Source organism: Phodopus roborovskii, unplaced genomic scaffold, assembly GCF_943737965.1.
Source record: "Phodopus roborovskii unplaced genomic scaffold, PHOROB, whole genome shotgun sequence".
Classification (NCBI taxonomy): Eukaryota; Metazoa; Chordata; class Mammalia; order Rodentia; family Cricetidae; genus Phodopus; species Phodopus roborovskii.
This window is the reverse complement of record NW_026126558.1, coordinates 611,140-627,844: the sequence shown is the minus strand read 5'-3', so window position 1 is coordinate 627,844 and position 16,705 is coordinate 611,140. Positions and strand designations below refer to the sequence as shown.

Below are 16,705 nucleotides of genomic sequence, written 5' to 3'. Positions count from 1 at the left end.
GTGTGTATCAATGTTTCCTCGGTACTGACTGCCTGAGAGAGGACTAGAAAGGACTGCCTTAATTAGCATGCTTCCTTAAAGGCCACTGTCACCGTTGACCTGATTAAATTGCAAAGCAAACTTCTTCCATGGAACTTTCCCCCAGTTTTCTGCTGCTCAGGCTGACAAAATGCTTGCTTCCACATTGCCTAAAACCACTCAGACATGAGGCAGAGGAACAGCTGCCCAAATACCCCAAATGCTGTGTTCCTCTACACACCTTTCCAGGTTATAACTTGACTTTGGGGGCTGTAAACTAGGGCGTCGCTAGGCTCTGAAGCCCAGCTCTAGCAGCTAGGTGTGTCTACCCACCCTCAGCAGGTCACTCAAACAAACAAGTGTTGGTGACAAGCAGAAAAAGAAACAGTGGGAAGAGGAACAAAGAGATATGGTGACCCTCAACTCTATCTTTGAGATTCGGGCATGAGATTTATGTTTAAATAGAGGACAAGAGTGCCATCAGCCCTGTGTGAACTCTTCCCAGAGATAAGTTCCCCCCTCTGGCTGGCCCACGGTGAGCCTTCCTCCTCCCCCCATAAGATTCATGGGGAAAATCCAATGTTGCTTTAATAGTCTGATGGCAAAGGAAAGGGCACCAGTGTCCCTTTGTGAGTGTCTCTCTTACTAGGCTATTACAAGGAGGAAGGCCGTGGTCTACATGGCCTGAGGGGGCTGCTCAGGAGTGGGACTGTGGGGCTATGGCTCTCAATATGACGTCTTTGGAAGAGGGCAAAGTGAAGAAGCGAAGTTGTGACGATGCCATGTGTGTTTAACTGCCCTTCTAGTCTTGCTAGAAGTAGTTAGAGCCACTCTGCAGTAGTGAGCTCACACCTCACTCACCTCTCTTCTCGCCTAATAAAACAGCATGGGTGTCTTAGAAAAGACTGAAAGTGAGGTCAGGGTGACCAGACCACGGGTGGTTTTGATAACACATTTTGCTCACTCTTGTGAAAGCCTTACAAACAGAGACCTGTCAGCCCTCTCTCTCAGGGTCTGCTCTCTCTCAGGGCAGGTGTGCAGAGCATGAATCAGTAGGACTTGTTGCTACCCCCCTCTAGACGAGACTGGTTCAAACAGTCCATCTGACTGTAGAGGCAGACAATGTACATATTATTTCCTATTTATTCTGGTATGGATCTGGTCTCCACCTCCTCCGTGGAGGGTCATGAACTGTGTGACCTTTGGAAGATATCTGTTCCTTACAACATTCTGGTTAGGTCACCGCATAGACTTCAATGGGGACTGAATGTGCTTCCCACCAGAGGTCCAGCTCAACAGCTCAAGATTAGGTTGAACACACCTAATCCTTTGCTGCATACTGGTCTCCAAAAGTCCACAGGCAGCGGCAACAGCAGACAAACCCCAAGCCTTCATGAAAATTCTATTTTCCTGAGCAGTTACAGGCTAAGCAGAATCTTAAGATTCTGTTTTCAGTGCTGAGGGGGCATCTCAGAGTGTAAATGCAACAAGTTAGCCCGCTGTACAAGTATGAGAACCTGAGTTCAATCGTCAGAACCCACACAGAAAGTGGGGGCATATGGAACATGAATGGAGGTGGAGACAGGCAGATCTTAGTGGCCCACTGGCTAGCGGGCCTGGCCCTATTAGGCAAGTTCCAAAGGCCAGTAAAAGCCTATCACAAAAACACTGAGACAGATGGTGCCTGAGGAATGGCATCTGAGGTTGACCTCTGACACACACACATACAAACATAACACACATGCATGAGCACATGCACACAGAGAGAGACTTCATATTGAGAATGTTTATCAATATTATAAAGTCAGCGGGAATATAATACCCATATATTGCCTAAGTTGTCATCAGAGGCATAAAAGCTGATTGGTGCTTGGACAGAAAGTGCCAAGACCACGACCCCTCCCTGTTTAATGCCATTCTCTGCAATCGTCCCTGAGGGTCTTTCCACATCCCCATAGCAGCTTACAGTGTGTTGGTGACTTTGGATTGTGTGGGCTTCCATACCTCACTTGCTTGAACTTTAGGACCAGCAATGGCTAAGCAGTGATCATCTAGGTAGTAGCCTTGACTTGAAAATTAAGTTGTTGCTTACATCCTGTGCTAATGACTCAGCTGCAGGCAAGATCGGCTGGGCAGTGCAGCCGGCACTTGTTCACAGAGGCCATAAATTTGTTTTAAGTTCAGAATATTGTTTCCTGCTATTTTTAAGAAGGGATTTAGTCCAATTATTGCTATTGAGTTTAATGAGGTCTGTGCACAACTCCAGGGCCTGGGTAATAATTTAAAAGCTTAGCTGTCAGTGTCCCCGTGTCTTCGAATCTTTCCTCCACTTGACTTTCTCATCTTCCTCTCTCCCCTTTTCTCCTTCTTTCCTAATCCTTTGCATTTTTCTTTTGTCTTCTACAAATGTCTGTTGATAATGTTTAGTCACCCTTTGATCCAGGCTTGCGTTGTTAGCACTGAACTACACACTTCACAATCCCCTGACCCCCTGAAATGCATCCATTTTTCTAAACGAATAAGATAGTCATACAGCATCAAAACAAGACAAGAAAATGGGGTCCCCTAGTTAAACTCTAGGGCTGGCCAGGCCAGTGGTGTTACAGGTGGATGACTATACACTGAGGAGGTTAACATGAGGAACAATTTTCTCCTTGTCCTGGTCATTGCTAAAATGCCAGGTTTGTATGCTTTATTATGTCTTCAGAATGTTTGCCAACATAATGCACAGTGTGGATTTCTGGACCAGGAAGCAAATTTTCCATGTTAGCAAAGTGGATGTGTGTTGTGAAGGCTTTCTGTCCTCTTGCATATCTTAACCCTGAAGCAGAAAAGTCAAAACCTCACACTTTCACATCAACATTTCCTACTATGAGGTTGCACAACAGTACATTCCAGGACAAGGACATTGACCACACCATCTGCAAAAGTCAGTTGTGCTACCCAAGGGCAGCAACTTCAGGAGAGAGATTTCCAAGCCTTATGAAGTCCCACTTCATGCTTCAATGGCTTGCACATGAAAAGCCCCTCTCCTTTGGCACTCAAGCTGTCCTTTTGCACTAGCTGAGCATGTGCACGATAAACCCATCATGTGACCAGCTTTTCATTTGGAATCAGCTCTGGCTACCCTTTGGGAGGTCACATCGCCTCCTTATTATAAGGAATTACAACCCACTTCTGATTATTCATATGCTTAGTTCCTTCCAAAATCGAACATTAGCACTTGAAAAGAATTCCTTGGAAACCAAAACGCGCATATTAAATCATCCTTATCTATTTAATAAATGTTCCCATCACTATCCCTCCCTCCATTGTTCAGTAGGGGGAGGGGCACTGGAGAGTCCTGGAAGAGCTGTGGCAGGATTTTGTTTTAAACTCTTGGGCAAGTTAAAGAAATGCTCAAAAGGAGGCGAGGTCCCCGCCTGACCCTAAGGCAGCCCATAATAGCAGGCTTTCCTTTATTGTACACTGCACGTCCTTTGAGACTCCTCTTCAGTTGGGCAGTTGCCTATGTGCCTCTATCTGACTCAATACTGCCACCGTGTGGATGACTGGTCTCAGGCTTTCTCTACATGGGCACAAACAAGGCTCAAGTAATGATCTCATTTTTGGAATTGTTTTCAGCCTTGGCTGACTCCACCCACCACCCCTCACCCTACCCCACCCCCAAAAAAGTACTATCACTGATTTCTTCTTTCAGTAATTCCAAACTCAAGACCCTTTCAGGGAACCATGTTGAATAAAGAAAAGGCTTTGGGTTTATGGACCACTATGGACCAGCCTCCTTTCCTACCAACCCATTAATGTTATCAGCTTCCAAAGGAAGCATTTGGAAGACTAAAAAAGTATTTCTGAAGGGTCAATGTTTAAATGAGTTTGGGCCTTATGTGACCTCCAGTTGAGGTTTTAAGTGGAGTGAACAATTTATATGCAAATTTAGAAGTTCACCAAAAAAGAGAGAAAAAAATAATTTATTCTGAAATTAATTGACCTGGCTGAAAGCACAGAGGGATGAAGATAATCTCAGCAAATCACTTCAGTCATCCCTGCATGGCACAGGCTTGGGCTGTCCTGTCAGCTGGTGTGATGAGAAGGGAGTCTCAGGACCAGGCTTCCTGCCAAGTCACATCCCAACTTTGGAGGCTCGCAGTCAAGCTCTCACAGGTTCCTTTCATTCATGATATCAATTTTTGTGGTTGATCCTAAACCTAAACCTAAAAAAACAAAAACAGATTACCTTTCCAACAGGGAATGTCCCACTGATGTCCCCTACACAGGTTCCTTGGAAAGTAGCCTTCATGGGAATATTACATAAACCCAATTTGCTGGGAAATCCATATTCTTGATAAAGATGGACCACACACAAAAATAGAATAATAATGCTAACTAAAAATGACTTTGCAAACATTCTGACATGTCCAGACATCTGTTAGTTTCTTGGCAATCCTGGATTTTGTGGGTTTCCCAGATATGAAATATAAAACAGATATGAAGTCATTTTATTTAATGTTGCCTGGGAGAATATTAAAGACCTTCCCTAACCTCGTGGTTGATTCTCCCCATGTGTCTGTCTGTCCTTCCCCACTGAAGAGTTCCCGACCTATGGTTTTAACTGCGAGTTTGGCTGGGGCTCTCACAAGACATTCTGCCACTGGGAACACGACAGCCACGCACAGCTCAAGTGGAGTGTGCTGACCAGCAAGACAGGGCCCATTCAGGACCATACAGGTAAGTGTGACACCGTGGCTCTATGCTAGGTACAACTTTGGCCACCAGGGAAGGTTCCTGACACCTGTAGCTTAAGGGTGAAAAGAAATGCTAGGAGTGTTCACTCATGCCCCTGTTTTCTGGAATTCTCCAGGTTTCTTTCTTAGTAGAGCGAGGCCTGGGACAAGAATGGGAATTGTGGTGGGGTCCAGCCACTGGTTGACCTCCCTGAGAAAACAACAAAGTGAGCAAGGATGGGGGAGCCACGCTTATTTTACCTAGGTCAACTTAAGCCGCATTCAGTGAACTCAAGCTCATTACAGTTTTCCTGGACTTTTACTAAAGACATTATCAGTAGTGGAAGAGGGATGCTTAAAACCAGACACGGTTACAAGCAAACAAATATGGTTGATAACATGTGTCTGCAATCCTAGCATTCAGGAGGGGCAAACAGGAGGATCAGAAGTTCAAGGTCATCTTGGCTACATACTAAGTTCCAGAGCAGCATGGGCTGTGTGAGACACTGCCTCAGAAAAGAAGTGATACTTGTCCTGTGCACAAGCATGTCTCCTTGGTGACCTCTGCATCCCAGACTCTGCGAAGGCATGACCAGACACAGCACACTGTCCCCTTGCTTCTTCTCTGTCCCCTGAAGTAAGGAAGAACAATTCAGTAGGCATCACTCAACCTAGCCCATTTCCTCTAAGCTCCACTCTCCAGCTCTCAATCGTAGTTTCCTCTTAGAAGGGACCACTGGGAGAGGAATGATTCAGTGCACTCCTTCACACCACTGTCCTGGGTTTTGTTTGTTTGTTTGTTTTGGGTTTTTTGTTTTGTTTTGTTTTGTTTTGTTTTTGTCTTTACCCCACATGAGGGTCTTACAAAGAGCCAGCAGCATCCTGATACTCACATACGCCTACTTCCACAGACACACTCCCTACACACACACACACCCATGCACACACACACACTCCTGAAACATATTTGGTAGTGACCCATCAAAAGACCCCTAAGTTGAGTATTTGGGGTGCTGAAGAACTCTAAATGCTCAAATGCCAGCCCTGGGGGTGGCTGGCTTGTAGGCTGCCAGATGGGTAGAAGATACCCCACCCCTCTCCCATTCTGCTGTTCGCTTTTCCATGGTGAATCTAAGCACAAAGTAAGCTGAAGAGGCCCCTTTCTGCCACGGCTAGCTCCTCTCCTAATGAGAGTGACAAGGAAATTGGATAAAATTGGACTCCTTCAATTCCGAGACACTTTCCATTGAATCTTAAGACAAGCGGTTTTAGAAAACTTAAAATACTTTGACTGTAAATGGCACTGTACACATAAATGGCATCAGATTAACTAAATGCAATTAGCTGAGATGAAGGCAGTAATGGTAGAAAAATGGATGCAAAGTGAAGTGAAATGGCTCAGTAGGACCTGACATTCAAAGGGGGTGAAAAGCTGTATTAGCCAGAGACAAAAGCTAAAAGGGCTCACAGAAGTAGAGTGCTAATTGAGAAAATGAAGACACAGTTCCCGACCCAGCGGCTGATAAAATGTCTGAAAGGGAAACACCGGCACTTTGTGCGTCGGGAGAATCACAAGAAGACATTTCTGGGATTCACAGCACAAAGTGAGACTCCTTCCATCTGTGTGGCTCCTTTGTTCTCCCTGCCGGCCGGCCGGCAGGGAGACTGACTGGCAGCTGGCTCTGCCTTAACTAGAAAGAGCCTCCCGCCCGCACAGGAGAAATGGGATCGTGTGGGAGAAATAGACATGCCTGGCATGGAAAAGGCAGGAACTTGTTAAGGAGGTACAGTCTAGAGGCAAACAGGCCCCGCCTGCTAGCTCTCATGTACTTGGGTCCTCATGGGCTTTTCACTTCTTTTTCTTTTTTGAGACGGGGATTCAGTCATGCCAGAGCCGGCCTTAAATTCTCACTGCGTGGCTGATGATGATGACCTTGAACTTCTAATCCTCCTGCCTCCAACTTGGAGTGATAGGATTATAGGCACGTGCCACCAGATTCATATGGTGCTGGGGAATGACCCCGGGGCTTTATGCATGCTACACAAGCACAGTACAAACTGTGCTACACCCTCAGGCCTATTAGGAAGCTAGACATAGTGATGCTCACTAGAGTTCCAGCTCTCAGCAGACCACAAGTTCAAGGCCTGTCCATAGCGTAACACCTTCTCAAGAACAAGAATAATGATATTTGCATATTGGATGTTGAGGCATTTTAAAATTATTACTATTTTGGTGAAATTCCTAATTTTGAATGTAAAAGAACCCAATGGACTTTGCTCTTGACTATAGGAATGGGTCAGACTGCCTCTTTATGAATGGTTTCAGCTTCTTTCCCTTGTTCACTGAATGCTGGGTAAGGGTCTGGTGTCTAGTTTTGAGTAGAAATCATCACAGTGTGATTGGAGGAGTGTCCAGTGGCAGATCTCCAGCACCTAGGCATGGCCTTGTTCACCTATAATCCCACTGATGGGGGGGGGGGGGTAGAGACTAGAAGGTCTTTGGGGCTGGTGGTCAGCCTGTCTAGCCAAATGAGGGACTTGAGATTCACTGAGAGACCATCTTAAAACAAGGTGGAGAAATGACTGAGGGATGTCCAGCATCCATTTCTGGCCTCCACACATACACACACACACACATGCACTCATGCACACACAATAACCCTAACTCAGGAGGTCAGAGGAGTGTCTCTGAGAGATGACACCAGTGTATAGTTGAGATGAAAGCTGTACGTGCAGCAGGGAGACAGGGGCGGGCCCTCTAATATTGTTTCCTTCCTTTAGCACTGCCCACGGTGGTCATTTTCCAAAAAATCATGAGGCAGGCACAGAACAGGTGTGCTCTTTCCCAGAGCACCTCAGTGGACCAAGCTGCCACTCCCTGAGGCATGAGGTCTTGACAGCCCAGCAGGATGATAGAAACCCAGGAGCACTGGGGTCAGCAGACACTCAAGGAACACTCCCCACAAGAGTAGAGAGCAACACCCTGCAGTGGTCTCACACACATCTGGAGCTGTGGTCTATGTCCACCCCTCCTTGTGGATCCACTCACTGACTTAATAAGAGCATCCAAGGCAGCCCAGGTTGATTGCCCAGGAAAAGAAGAAAGCTGCCTACTGGGACACTTAGACACTACTGAAACCAGACATGAGGACATGCCCAGGCACGCACAGTGGAAAGGTACCTCGCAGGTCTACAAGCCTGTGAACCAACTAAGGAAACACCCTGCTGCCCTCTGAGGCCTGAGCATCACATTACATCCCCAGTTACATCAGGTGAGGTGTGGGAGTTTGTGAATCCTATTCATAGAGCAAAAAAGGTAGCCCGCAAGTTGTGTGTTTAGACCAGGCGGAAGCAAGAACAAATGTTCCCACTGGGAGTGATTAAAGCAAAGCCAACAGCAAGTCCTCATGGTGCCACAGGCCTCACCGTGTTCAAATGAGTGTCAGAAATGCAGGCTTGCTTCTCCTTGGGCCAGAAGCACAGCAGACAGAAACAGGCTCGAAGGTGAGCCTGGGCACACCTGAGAAATCCATAGACCACTAACATAAACTACAGGGAAAATAACATTTTTTTTTTAATGTTCAGGAATTGGTGAGATGGCTCAGTCAGGAGGAGAAAAGGTACTTGCTTTGTAAACACAAGGATAGGAATTCAACCCCCTGAATCCATGTTAAAAAAAAAAAAAAGAAGAATGAAAGAAAAGAAACAGGTGTGGTGACATGGACTTGTTATCCTAGCACAAGGGACGGCTGTATGCCTGAAGCTGGCCATCCAGTTTATCCTATTTGTGGAGTTGTAAGTCATTGACACCCTGTCTCAGAAAACAAAGTGGTTAGCACCTGAAGAATAATACACAAGGTAATCCTCTGACTTCTACACTATACATGCACACTATACATGTGTGCTGAAACATTTTAAAGTCACTTTCTCTGAAGTCTGGAGACAGACTGTGCATAGAGTCTACCTTTGACAGTATGAAGACAGACATAAATTCCAGCCTGGTTCCCTGTGATGCCTTGATCCAGGAAAGCAGTACTCAAACAAAGTTCACTCAATGCCTCTTACAGCCAGGTCACAAGTACCCATGGGGTTCTCTTTCTGCTAGTTCTGTGGTTCCTTAGTACCCAACCCAGGAGAATGTCTGTATGGGTAAAGGTAGTACTAGGAAGGAGAGAGAAAAGAACTGTAGACTTGCCTGATTTCCCTGACACAGAGTTTTGCCTCAGCAGGAGATGGCAATTTCATCTATTCCCAAGCTGATGAAAATCAGAAGGGCAAAGTAGCCCGCCTGGTGAGCCCCGTGGTCTATTCCCAGAGCTCTGCCCACTGCATGACCTTCTGGTACCACATGTCTGGCTCTCATGTCGGTACACTGAGGGTCAAACTGCGTTACCAAAAGCCAGAGGAATATGATCAGCTGGTCTGGATGGTAGTCGGTCACCAAGGAGATCACTGGAAAGAAGGACGTGTCTTGCTGCACAAATCTCTGAAACTGTATCAGGTATGAACCCTCCCACAAAGGGAAGACTGGAGCTTTGGGACACTGGGATGTGTGGATTGCTTCCCCACCCTGAACTGTGTTGCCTCTGTGATGTTTGTCTTGGTGATATATCTCACTATGTCTTAGATGACAGCATGGGAAGGGGAGGGAGATATCTTCATTATAATACATCTCTGAGATGTCACGAATACCCTTCCTTTCATTTAAATCTTTTATTCCTTGGTGAAAAATGAATGTGAGGCAAGGTTTAAATCATCTATGCCACCAATAGGGAAGAATGATTCTCCTGTGTCTAGATGCAACCCCATGAGTGTAACTCACATACAGTCTCATGGACTTACACCAAAGCTTCAACAGAGAGAGCATCTGTAAGCATCGATGTTGAATGCAGAGCTTTAAAATATTGTGAAAATCGTCTAATTTTTTTTTCAGGTGATTTTTGAAGGTGAAATTGGGAAAGGAAACCTTGGTGGGATCGCTGTGGATGACATCAGTATCAACAACCACATTTCTCAGGAGGATTGTGCAAGTAAGGATGGCATCGGGGGCGGGGATGAATGAAGCCCTTTGCCCTGTCAGGGTTCTTAGCATGGGACAGAGTCTGCCTTGTCATTTAGACCAGAAGTCAGATGCAGGCAGGGCATAAAGTGGGCCAGTTTATCTTCACTCACCTCCTCCTCTAACCTAGTCTCTTAGAAAGTCTGGTTGACACCTCCAGACTCCAAAGACTGTGGCTTCAAAGTCATAGCTGGCATACGGAAACATTTTGATGGAGAATAGAACACACAGACATCTGGACCGTTCCCATATCTTAGTGTGGAAATAAAGCAGTGGACCTTCAAACATGTTGAAAACCGAGAATTTAATTGAGATCACATTGTCAGTGAGTCACAGACACTGCCATTCACCACTGTATTATAAATAAATAGATGCTTCTGGCTCTGCCACTAGTTGATGTGACTTGGCAGGTAATGGCGATTTAGAGATATACCTAACAGGGTTGATCATGATGGCCTCGGATGGTCCACAGATGAAAGTCATATATAGAAAGCCAATTCATATTCCCCAGTTCTTGATCCGTAATTAGAAATAGCATCACTAATGACAATGTAATAGCACAGTAATTAGTCTTAAGCTCCATTTGCTACACTGAAACTTTTGTTATATATCATTACATAATAGGCTGTTAATTATAACAGAATTAAATAAGCCTGCTGGGCAAATTGAAGACAAAGGAGGCCTGTTGTCTGCAATGGGTTTTTGGTCATTTCAACAACTTACAAGTCTTTTATTATATAGTACATTGACTATATATAGTTCTTAGAGGAGCAATAATTTTGATGCCATTAATTGAAGAAACTAAAGAAAAAGAAAAAGAGTGAATAAAGGTCTGCTTCTTTGTTCTGCATAAGGAAGCCTCTTCAGTGCCACCCTACGCACCAGCTCTACCAAACAACACAGCTTTAACAGTTCAGCTGACATTGTTTTTGCAAATTACTCATTTCCACGGCTACCTGGCGATTCAAATGTGTATTTTGTATAGTTAACACAGTGTGTGTGACACTGTATTCCTCTCCCAAGTTGAGACCAAGAAGAGGATATTCCAGGGATAGAAGAGCAAATTCCATGAATGAAAACAAAGAAATAAACTAAGTTCAGGCCAGTAAATTCTCACTGTGTACTTTATACAAAGCAGTGTGCCAAGGAGCACACTAGATGGACACTGGTCTTGTGAGTTTCTTCTTTTAATGGCTTTTGTCTACTTAGATATACCAACAAGGAGTGGTCTAAAAGGGCTGGTTGAGATAGCAAGCTGAAGACCTGAGCTGGGATCCCTAGTACCCAGGCACAAATGTGTAATAACATGTCTGTAATCTCAGCATTGGGTAGGCAGAGACAGGTAGATCCCTGGAGCATATGGGCCACCAATCTACCTGAATCAGTAAACTCCAGGTTCAAGGAGAGCTCCTGTCTCAACATCTCAGATGAAAAATTGAGAAGTGACACTTGATGTCAACCCCTGACCTTCACATGCATATGTGTATAATTATATAATTACTCGCAAAATATGTTATTGGACATTCTAGTCATGGAGGCTATGAGTACTAACTACAAATGAAGCATTCATTTGTACAAGTTTACTGAAGTGCTTATTATGTGTTAGACAAGATTTTAAATTCAGGGACACAGCAAGGAATGCAGGACTGTACCCAATCCAAAGGCTCCACTTTTTCCATAGAATTTCATTTATTTCTGATAAGGTACAGGAGCAAGTTTCCCGGTTCAAAGATCATTTGTGCTATTTCAAAATGCAGCTTAGTGCACAGCAACAGTAGGAAGCAGCCACCAGGGCTCTACATCCTCGCAGTGACGGGTCCATTTTCCTTTGTGTTTCTCATTTCCATCAGTCTTCTACATTCCACATGCCAAAACCTGTCCCTCTGCCCTTCACGGCGCTTAATGGCATTTCTGAGTCATAGAAAGGGACACTTGCAATCTGAACTCCTATGGAAGCCCGGCAGAGGGGTTGGGGGGGTTTCTGTGCAGTTTGTGTGTATCATATCTGTTTTATTTTATCAGTGGTTTAAACATCTCTTTCCATTTTCTTTGCCTTGTCAGAACCAACAGACCTAGATAAAAAGAACACAGAAATTAAAATTGATGAAACAGGTAAATTCATCTTACTGATCAGCCTCTGTTTTAATTTCCTATGCCTTTTTTTGTTTGTAAATAAACATCACTGAAATCCTCAGACACTAGTGTGTCCAGGCAGTTTAGGCAAAATAGTACCTATGTCTAAGTGAGTGGGCATGGATTGGATCATTGTCACAGAGTGCTGTATGTCCTTAGCTTCCTAGGGGACTTGGGGGTGACACTGTGAGGTTGCACTCCCCAGAGTAAGTATGCCCAATCCTTCCCTGCCTGAGCTTTTTCACTGAAACACAATCACAAAAGAGAAAATTGTGAAGACTATTCATGTAATCATTTGACGCCAACAAATCCTGTGTTTTTCCACCTCCCAGGTGTAATTTTGAGGGGCTAGGGGGAAGATTGCCTAGCTTCTCTGAGGATCTTGTTCTGCTCCCTTTCCCTGGCCCTGCAGGCCAGGGTTGACATTGAAGATGGAACTTCCTAAAGGACTGCTGTACACTTCAAGCAGTAGAGACCCATCATCTTGAACCCTCTGAGCAATCCACAGGGCAAGCTCAATCCTGTTTGACAGACAACAGAGCTGAAAGAAACGTAGTACAACTAATTAGGGGGATCCTTGGGTGTCTGATTAACTGTAAAATATGTGGTTTGAGTTACATTTCCTCAGTGCGCAGATGTAAGACTGAACTAGGTCCTAGAAGCTTCCAAACAACCTGGCCAGCACTGCTCACAGCTAGTAGGGACAGTGAGGCACCATTGCCATTTGTTGCCTGATAGAAACAATAAACACAGCTCTCTGTGCTGTTGGAAATATTAACACATTACCAAGTCCACACAGCTGTAAACTTTATTAGAAGTTGTTTCAAAACAATCTTTCATCAAGGGAGAGAATATTAATATGCCCCGAAGGCTTGTTTTCCCTTGTTTAGGGACTCACATCTCATATTTTTAGTTTGTGCTGATTAGAATCTCAGTTGATCAGAGCACCATTAAGTAAACACCACACAAGCTGCCCATTAGCATTTCAGTCCTGCTCCTAGCACCAGGTAATTAGGCTCAAAGCTCCCATGCTAATAACTTCTCATGTTCCACTCTAAAGCAAACACATCTCTAGTGACTCCTTTGCAGAGCAGTATGACTGTCACCAGCAGTACTGTCAAGGTGGCGAAGATGCTGATTGAATGTCTTCTACTTGGCAAAACACAGACACTGTTTCTCAGTCATGGCCACAGCCCTTTCTACATGATAGCAATAGGCATTATTAGTCTATTCAGAAAAAAGTCTCTCTTCCAGTATTACTTGCTAGTTTAGGGTTTAAGGATGCTGGCGGCTTTCGGGGTAAAATCCCACAGGAACACTAAGAACAGCAACCCTTAGTAGCGCTGTACTGGGCCTGCCTGGGAGGTCAGGCAGAAGTCAGGAGAATGTTTAAATCCACCAAAACACATAGACAACTGTGTGGCCAAGATTTGGCAAAACTCCATGGCCGCACATCTAAAGATGGAGATGCAGCTTCGCTGCTGGAATGCTAAACCAGCATGCACTATGCTTCGGGTTTAATCTACTGCAACATATGTATTAGGCACAGTGGTACATGCCTACAATCACAACACCATGCCTACAATCCCAACACCAAGGAAGTCGAGGCAGGAGGATTGGCAATGCAAGGTCATCCTCTGCTGTATGTCGAGTTCAAAGCCAGCCTGGGCTTTTGAAAGCCTGACTCATCATGCATGACTAACTCTCTGGATGAGAACTATAAACACATCTGTCACTCTAGAGTGATTTAAACTAGGTTGTAACCTCAGTGTCCACCTCCAAATGCCAGCACCCTCACCTGCCACCCCTGCACTTCCCACGAACTAGAGCATGCAATGGCTCCTAGATCCCTCCTGTTTCTACTCGTTTTCTGTCTCCTCACATGTGATCTCTCAGCGTTCACGAATCATTCTTGTCTCCTTCTTCAGGTAGCACCCCAGGATATGAAGGGGATGGGAAAGGTGACAAGAACATCTCCAGGAAGCCAGGCAACGTGCTTAAGACCCTGGACCCCATCCTCATCACCATCATAGCCATGAGTGCTCTGGGGGTACTCCTGGGTGCGGTCTGTGGAGTTGTTCTGTATTGCGCCTGTTGGCACAATGGGATGTCGGAAAGAAACCTGTCTGCCCTGGAGAACTATAACTTTGAACTTGTGGATGGCGTCAAGTTGAAAAAAGACAAACTGAACCCACAGAGTAATTACTCAGAGGCATGAAGGCACGGAGCTGGAGGGAGCATGGGAGGACCGTGGTGGGAGGATAGTGGAGGTGCGGGGACTCTGTTGCTCTCCTCTCACTGTAAGCTGGAAAGGGCGTCCGTGACGCCATGCCAGGCTTTTCTCAGGAGCTTCAATGAGCGTCACCTACAGACGCAAGCAGGTGACTGGTAACAACCGGAATCATGTACAGCCCGCTTTCTTCTCTTGGTTTCGTTTGGATAATCAGAAGCCAGTTGAGACCAAGTGTGTCTGACTTCATGGTTCATCCTCTCTTCCCCCCTTTTTCCTCTCTCTCTCCTTACCCTGCGACGGATTCTTCTCGGAAACTGCAAAATCCAAGATGCTGGCACCAGGAATTGTTCAGTGGGCCCTTTTGATGGACATGCAATCTGTAGCCCAGTGCCCAGAGCATACTAATGTAACCGCGTTTCAGGGGACGCCGATATCCACCTTTGCATCGCTACCCACAGCGAGCACAGAGGGGGAGAAAAGAATTAGACCATTTTGTCTGCAAAGTACTGTGGCCTCAGTACCCATATAGCGTGTCAGCTCTGTTTACCAAGCAATACCGACAGATTTTCTTGATGTTTTACAGTGTTGTACCGAATCTCGTGTTTGTGACCTCCATTCAGAATACCATACCATGCAGCCACCAAACTGCTGGCACCCGGGTGTCCCGCTGATGACCACCACAAAAGTCTTCGGCACTGGCTAGTTAGTCTTCGTCCTCTCAAGTGCCTTTTTGTTTGTACTGGTTCCTTGTGTCCCGTGGATGACCCACTCTGTTTCTTGTGAAAACCCTTCTCTTCAATCAGACCTGGTGGCCCACTGACTAAGAAGAAAGTATATTTTAGTGTGCTACACCGACCCCGGGAAGGCAAGGGCTCTGAAGACCTGGCAATGTGGCTTAATTGTTCTGCTTTTTTCTGAAGTTCAATGTCATGTCTCTTGACCCTTTGTATAAAGCTGCAATGTTCTCATTGTTCTTTCCTATGGAATGTATTTTCAGATGTAAACTCTTGGCTCTTTCTTCCCTCCGTCCTTTTTTCCTCTCTTAGAATCAAAGCATTTGCCACTGTCCAGAATGAACCTTGCAGCTTTAACCTGCTGGCGATGGCGAACAATTTTACTAGACTTTATGTTTTAAGATAATTAAGTAAGGGGAAATTCCTAACTTTATCCTCCAAAGTCTAACTTTGGGTTTCTTGTTAACTGGTTAAAGTGACAGTATCTTTTTTCCTTAAGCCATGTGCCCATCCATTATGATTAGATTGGTGTTTGATATGAATGTTTGCATCTAACAGAAGTCATAAGTTGAAAGAGTAAAGAATACCAACTGGCTTTCAGATGAGACCCACAGGAAACACTGAATAAAATCCCCAAGTCAAAAAGGACGTGAAAATTTTACATCCAAATATACAAAATGACCCCTGAGAACCTTCCTGTTTTGTTATTGGGTCAGAGGAGGAGAGGGAACAGAACAGCTCATTTAAGAAAATAAACAATAAACCTGATGCCTGAGGCAAAACTATTTAAGACCTGGCAAAAGGGGTGCATAAAATCAAAACAAATGTTTAGAGAAAGTCATTCAACAGAAACCCTGAAAAAAATAAATTTTAATGAATGCTTCTAGAAACTTCCAATGGCTCATAAAGAAAAAAGGCCTACTTTAGGGCTGGCAAGGCCTAACCCTCAACAGCACAAAGAGGTAGATATCTTAATCCAAAGCAGCTTCCCGCTGGTGGAGTCTGTCTTGCAGAGCTGTATGTTAAGAACTCCCAACTTCTCCTTCCCCATGTGGTTGTAGGCCTCAGTGATGTTTCTTAGAGATCATATTTGCTTTCTGGACGAATGGTCTGTTCACCTTGGTTTAATGGGATGAGAATGTCTTTTTTCCAGGAAAGTATTGATTACACACACACACACACACACACACACACACAAAGACTATGTTTTTATTCCCAGGGGCATCTATTCACTTGTTACAATCATGCTGGGAGGAAAGCATTAAGTGAGACTTTGTTTCTAAGGCAACAGACTTAACCCGTGTCCTCAGCCAAGGAAAAAAATGATACTGCAACTTTAAATTTTAAAGTACCTTGCACTGATAAATATATTTAAAAGTTATATGTTTATAAAGTTATTAATTTGTAAAGGCAGTGTTACAAAATGTTCAGTTTATATTGTTTTAGATTGTCTCGTAATTTTTAAAGGTGTAAAATAACATATTTTTTCTTTATTGAAATCTATGACTTTCTGTAGTAAGATGTCTCATTTTCTGGTATATTATTGCTTCATGTTTTGTACCCTCATAAAATTTTGTGCAAATTTTTTTTACAGAAATTTTTATTTTCTATGATGATATGTATGACAGTTGTAAATTGTTGTTTCAAAACGAACAGCGAAGCCTTAACTTGAAATGACATTTGTATTCTCTAAGTAGCATTAAAAAAAAAAACCACCTAGAATGAACTGTAACTTAAGCTCCAAACTACACATTCCAAAGAAGCAGTTGAATTAAACATTTTCATAGAAATCCCAAACCTGATG

General features: G+C 44.4%; 1 protein-coding gene across 3 annotated transcripts in view; it reads left to right on the top strand.

Moving 5' to 3' along the window:
- The window catches only part of Nrp1 (neuropilin 1), a 149,376-nt gene extending 132,678 nt beyond the window's left edge, over positions 1 to 16,698 (top strand). For 2 of the 3 annotated variants that reach the window (XM_051201625.1, XM_051201624.1), the window contains exons 14-18: positions 4,609 to 4,746; positions 8,972 to 9,243; positions 9,676 to 9,772; positions 11,863 to 11,913; positions 13,863 to 16,698. In XM_051201625.1, the coding sequence (XP_051057582.1) occupies positions 4,609 to 4,746; positions 8,972 to 9,243; positions 9,676 to 9,772; positions 11,863 to 11,913; positions 13,863 to 14,152 (848 nt within the window). In that variant the 3' untranslated portion in view covers positions 14,153 to 16,698. The remainder of the gene's footprint in view (positions 1 to 4,608; positions 4,747 to 8,971; positions 9,244 to 9,675; positions 9,773 to 11,862; positions 11,914 to 13,862) is intronic. The other variant, XM_051201626.1, reaches the window with a different exon arrangement.
- Positions 16,699 to 16,705: the final 7 nt, after the last annotated feature.